This window comes from Pundamilia nyererei, unplaced genomic scaffold (assembly GCF_000239375.1).
Source record: "Pundamilia nyererei isolate P.nyererei 1_Seehausen unplaced genomic scaffold, PunNye1.0 scaffold00529, whole genome shotgun sequence".
Lineage (NCBI taxonomy): Eukaryota > Metazoa > Chordata > Actinopteri > Cichliformes > Cichlidae > Pundamilia > Pundamilia nyererei.
Window position 1 is genome coordinate 171,401 of NW_005187930.1, and position 6,243 is coordinate 177,643.

Here is a 6,243-nt window from a genome sequence, read left to right on the forward strand (position 1 = left end):
AGTATTGGGGTAAAAGTTATTGAATAGTGTTGAAATAAAATGACAAAATTTTGAAGGATCAAAATATTCCAAGAGCTCAACTTACTTCATCTAAACATGTTTCAATCGGGTTTTATGAACACAAAATGCACAGGTTTATTGAATATGAATAACTTGTGTAAATTTAACTCAGTTGTTTAAGTTTTTGCCAAAGCAAAACATTTGTGTGCAACCAATGTCCACTATTGAATTAAATAAATCCAACATGGACTTTTTTTGGTGTATTTGAGGGTGGTGTAGGCCATGCATGAGGACAGTGTTAAGGTTAGGTAGGAGAAATGTGTTCAAGGTAAGGGTGCGGTTACGTCCAGGATCATCATTGTTGTTGTGGTGATGGACAGGCTGAGAGGTAAGGTCAGGCAGAAGTCTCCATGGTTTATGGAGAAATAATCTGTAATCTGTAATATTCCTTCTTCTCCTTCCCCTTATCCCAACCAGTTATAGCAGTTGGCTGCCCTCCTGCAGTCTCGTTCTCCAGGAGGTTTCTTACTCCTAGAAGGAGATTTTTTTTCCCCCACTGCCACAAACTACTTCCTGCTTGGGTTTTTTTCTGTATTATTGTAGGGTCTTTACCTTACTATATAAAGTGCTTTGAACAACTGTTATTGGGATTTGACACTAGGTAAATTAAGTTGAATTAAACTGAATCAAATAGTGAGAGTAGAGAATAGGTGCAAGAGAGCCTGGACAGGTGGGGGTATGCTCTGGAGAGAAGAGGAATAAAAGTCAGTAGAAGCAATACAGAATACATGTTATGTGTGTTAATGAGAGGGAGACAAGTGGAAAGGTGAACTTGCAAGGAATACAGGTAGTACTATTCTAATGTATATATTACTGACTTTAATGGTGGAAACTTTCCACTTTGTGTACAGGGAAATGAGGAGGGGATCATTCATGTCCAAAAAAGACTTAAACAATACAGGAGAAAGCATGAATCCAGGAGGGGCAAGGGTTGAGGACAGTGCAGCTCATAATTCTTAGGCTCTGAATCAAAATGATTATGAATGAATAACTGAAATGAAAAGAATTAATTAAAATGTTTAAAGTACTTTGTTGTGGATAATCACCTGGACACTCAATTGAGTGTTTTTGATACAGAATACAGTTCAAAAAGGGTCAGATGATTTAGAGTAGGTCTGTTCTGGACAAAAATATATTGAAATAAATAATATATTGATAAATTGAAAATTAAAAGTTAGCCCTGGCATTTTAGCAAGGTGGTGCTGGCAGGAAATGGACCTAAACACAGGACTCAAGACTTAGATATTCAGCATTATTGATATGCTCTCAAATGCAATATGCCACAACTCCAGAAACTAGGAAACTCAGAGGAATACGTGGGACATTAAAAAAAAAAATAGCATGACTGTGAGTATAATGAGTTAAGGGCAGAGTGATGTTATATATATTAGAAATTATGCTGCCTTCACTTGAAAAACTATTTTTTATGTTAATGAAAGTTTTTTCATCACTTTTTGGCACACCTTGGTGCCAGTTGGTCCGTAACCTTTATAATTTACAGATAAGGAAAATATATATATTGAGCCACGAGTGTGTTAGTGCACTTTGCAAATGCCAGATTAGAAATCCAGCCGTGATACTTCCCTCTCATTAGATTATATTTTCTACAGTGGAGTTAAACTGTGCCAATAGGCGGGGACTTGAAAGCAAAAGTTAATCGCAGCATCTCCTTTTTCTTTTGTTTTCTTTCTCTTTCTGTTCACAAGTCACGAGCCACAGTTTAGTCTTTTGGTTTTTGATAAGAAGACATGTTATTCTTGTTCTTTTGAATGGATCTAACGGTTTTTGTTTTGCTGTCAGTCTGCAGTCACCAGTTTGTCTTGGAAGCTACACGTGAGTAAACATATTTTCATCGTTTTATAAAAAACCCCACCAAAGCACTTCATACACGTACATTTTATAAATACATGCCTCATCCAAACCCAAACACACACTTTCTCCGTGCTTAAGTTCTTTCTGTCTAGCGACTTTGTGTTAGAATCTTGCCCAGGAATATTTGGCATACAGGTGCAGGAAAGAATCGAAGCTCTAACCTTCTAATCAGTACATGACCCGCCTTACCTTTTGAGCTACAGCCTTCCCAATTTAAGTAACGCAATTAAAATTTCGTTGCTGTCACGGTCCTGGGCCATGTTGGCCCAGTATTCTTAGTTCTCATGTATCTTTGTATTCAGTTCCCTGTTTAGGTTCTGTTTCCTGAGTTGCCCTGTTGTGTTGTTCCCTGAGTGCTTTCCCTTTATGACTCTCACCCCCTGTGTGCCCCTCTGTGTATTCATGAGCCCTTGTCCCCTTTCGTGTTTATTCCGTGTCTCCCCTGGCCGTTATGTTGGTGTTCTACTCGTGCTCTCTCTCCTCCTGTCTGTACCTCTGTACTTCCTGTTTCGCCTCGCCCGTCTCCCCGTCAGTGTTGTGTTCACTCCTGCCATGTCTCGTGATTATTATCAGTGTCACCTGTGTTCCCCATGTGCTCCCACTCCGCTCGTTAACCCTCTGTGTATTTATGTCTGCGTCTCCCTCAGTTCTGTGTCGCGTTCTCCCTCATGTTGTGTGGATCTTCCTGTGTCTACCTGCGAGTGTTAGTTTACTTTTCCCACTTTAGTTTTGTATTTCCTGTGTTCTGCCGTGCCAGCATTAAAGCTGTGTTTCTCGAGTTCATCCCCGTGTCTGTGAGTTTTGCATTTGGGTCCTCCTCCTGCTTGCCACACAGCGATCCATGACAGTTGCTTCTTAGTGTTTATTCATAACACTTAGCATGCATTTTTTTTTCTGATTCAGAGTTCATACATAAACATTAAATTTAATCACACATACATATAGCAAGAGAGAGAGGGGTGAAGCAGTCATAGCAATTACCAGAGAAGCAAACATCTAAAAAAATTTGCCAGTTTCTGAAAAATGTTAATGATTTTATTGACAATGTATAGTGTAAGTGTATCCCTTTGTCAAATCCGTATCTCAGTGTTATGTTTCCGGTTTTGTGTTGATAGTCTGTGTCTGGTTTTGCGTCCCTTGTCTCGTTAGCTCTGTGTCATGGTCTTCCTCATTCTGTGCTGTGTGTTCTGTTTGTCTGCCAGCCTGTTTAGGTATTTTGTATTTTCACTTTAGTATTTTTGTTGTGTCAGCAATAAAACAGTTTTGACTGCACTTTTGCCTGCCGTGAGTCTGCACTTTTGGGTCCACCATTCCTGCCTGCACACAGTAAATTTGACTCCTCACCCATCTTGTTCTTAAGTTTGATGTAGATTGTTGGCCAAAAATGTGTCCAATCCTAATGTAACATTTGTTTTTTTTTACTTTTTTAACAGAACCTCAGATTATTTGCTCTTCTGAGCCAGTACAAGCAGTATACAGTGAACATGTCCTCCTGCAGTGCTACCTTAAGCCCCCACTGAACGCAACATCTGAGACAGTAAAGTGGACTTGTGGGAATGACGTTGTAATCCTTTGTCAAAATGGAAAATATAATCCTGGAGCACAGAGAGAGCATTTTGAAGCACGGACTGCTCTCTCCCAGGAGGCGTTAACCAAAGGAAATCTGTCACTGATGCTGACCTCACTAAAACTCACTGACACCGGGAGATACAAATGCTCCTTTATCACTGATAATGTGGAGAAAAGTTGTTATGTTAACCTCACTGTTGGTTAGTATGTGGTGCAAATATTAAAATTACCCAAACTTTGAACTATGACTATTGAGGAAACTGATATAAACTGTCTGAGTATTTTCTTTCAGTTCATTTTGATGTGATTCGCCTATTGAAAGGTCATAATTTGTGGTTATCAGTCCCATACATTTCACCTCTTCTACCTTATAGCAGAGTCAGTGCAGTTGTGGCCAGTGCCTTAAGGCTGCTAATCATCACTATAATTCTGTAATAAACAGAGAGCAAATGAGATTTGGCAGACATGCTCTTCTTCTGCCATGAGAAGAAGAGCATGTAAAATCTCCTGGCAGTATCTTTGTAGCAAGCTGTCTAAATTACATCTTAAGACTGCTTTAGGTCATAAAGTTGATATTTTTGTGTCACTAAAAATGTAATGAGAACAGAAATGCACATTTTTTGATGAAAATTAAGTTCAAAAGGCAGGTTTCAAGTTCTCTGTCAACTTTGAGAGTCTCAGTGATTTTCTTACTATCCAATCTGAATCAGTCTAAATGTTTTAAACTCACTGTATTTATTGACCTACTTGCTTTAGACATATTATTAAGCTACTGTATTTTATGTGCTATTCTTTAGCGTATTTTTTTAAATCTAGAATTGGCTGCTGCTCATTTAATTATTCACAACCATTGCTAAATTAAATCTTAATGAGTCTGATTTTTAAATGTTATTTTTCAGTCTGTGCTTTGAGTGAAAGCACATGCTTAAATTTCTGTTCACTCCATGCTGTAGGTTTATTTATTGTATTGTATTGTTTTGGCTAGTACATTTTATATCTGTACATTTTATTCCACTTCATCCATCATTTGATTGAATGTTTGTTTTGCAGGAGAGTCTGATGTGATTGGCTCAGATGAACCAGTGAAAGCAAATGTCGGTGAGGACGTCATTCTGCCGTGTCACCTGGAGCCCCCATTTAATGTGTCGACTCTCACAGTGGAGTGGAAACGCAATAAAACTTATGTGCATGTTTATCGAAGTATGAAACATGATCCAAATCAGCAGAACAGTCACTTTATAAACAGAACATATCTCTTCTGTGACGAAATCGGGAAAGGCAACATTTCCTTATTGCTGAGAAATGTGAGCAAAGAAGATGAAGGGCTGTATATCTGCTATGTTCCCAAACTTCATAGTCAAGTCAGAAAGGGGAACATTACACTAAAAGTTGGTAAGCACAGCTGATGTAATGCATATTCAAAATATTTTTTTAAAAATATATTTTTTCTGCATTTTAACGAAATTAAAATACTTTTCAACAGATGCAGCAAAACATGATACAAAACAGTTTAATGGATCAAGTAAGTAAATATTTGTTGCTTAATGAGATATCACCAGCACAGTTAGCTTCTTTGTTCCCTGTGATGTCTGTTCAGATACAATGTAAATAAAACAAATGACACAGTTGTTTGTGTTTAACAACTGTGTCTGTAACAATTATGTTATTGTTACTCTGTTCATGTTGGGTCTGCGCTTCCACAGGCTGGTTTAGAAACTTATTCTCGTTAACAAAGGAAACAAGACAATCAGCGATCTATCAATTTTACTTGCTAGCAAGGGAAGCCCCTGTTGGTGTCTCAGGAAAGCGCTCTGAATCCAACCACAGACGACTTCGACTCTGGCCTCCCTTTTATTGATAACAGTTACAGTACACACAAGCACCTCCCATTGTAAAATCCCCCTATGGTCACAAAAGACAAGGCACTATGTGTGTATCTGTGTGCACATATAAGCGTGTGTGTGTGCATGTATGTATGTGCGAGAATGTGTGTTTGTGTTTGGGGGTGCCTTTGTGTGACCTCCTGCCCACAAAAGGGTCATAAAAGCAGGAAGCTTACTACACAAGAAAACAGGACCTTCAGATAGGATGTCCCTATAATAAAACACTTCGGCCTCCCCCACCAACAAACTGGTTGGAGAGGTGGTCAAAGACAAAGGAATGTCTTTGATCCTGCTGCTTAAACTAAGACTTACAAATTTAAGCAACACAATGACAACGTTTAACAATTTGATTCCAACAGTTCACACAAGCAGGAGAAGCAGGTGTGGAAAATTGATGGTTGAGTGTTGTTTTGGAAGTCTATGGTTAAAAAAAACAAAGACACGTAACATATTTATTCTGGGGTTTTTTCAGTTAATAATAAGAGCACTAAAAACACTGATGGTGCTGATGACACTACTGTCATCACTGCTGTCATCACTGCTGTCTGCACTGCTGTCTTCCCTGCTGTCATCATTGCTTTCATTGCTTGGTACATCTGGAAATGTTGGCAAAACCGTAAGTCACAGTTTTCTTCTCTTTTAATTTTCATTAAAAAAAATGTCCTACAATGATGTCCTAAAATTGTATTTATATAGCACCTTTCTAGACAAAAAGTCACAAGGTGCTTCATACAGAGATAACAATGCATAAAACAAAAACAGAAAAAAGTTATCCAAAGGCAATTCTAAAAAGATGTGTTTTTGGTTTTTTTTTTTTAAAAGAGACTACTGAATCCAAAGATCTTAAGCTCAGTGGGAG

General features: G+C 38.3%; 1 protein-coding gene across 1 annotated transcript; it reads left to right on the forward strand.

Annotated features, from left to right (window-relative positions):
- Positions 1 to 1,884: 1,884 nt before the first annotated feature.
- On the forward strand, positions 1,885 to 6,000 carry LOC102206371 (myelin-oligodendrocyte glycoprotein-like; the record flags this gene model as incomplete). The annotated part of the gene is made up of 5 exons (XM_005754268.1): positions 1,885 to 1,893; positions 3,366 to 3,701; positions 4,552 to 4,893; positions 4,985 to 5,023; positions 5,857 to 6,000. Coding segments are annotated over exons 2-5 (622 nt in total), but the record flags the coding sequence as incomplete, so codon positions are not given.
- Between the last annotated feature and the right edge of the window lie 243 nt (positions 6,001 to 6,243).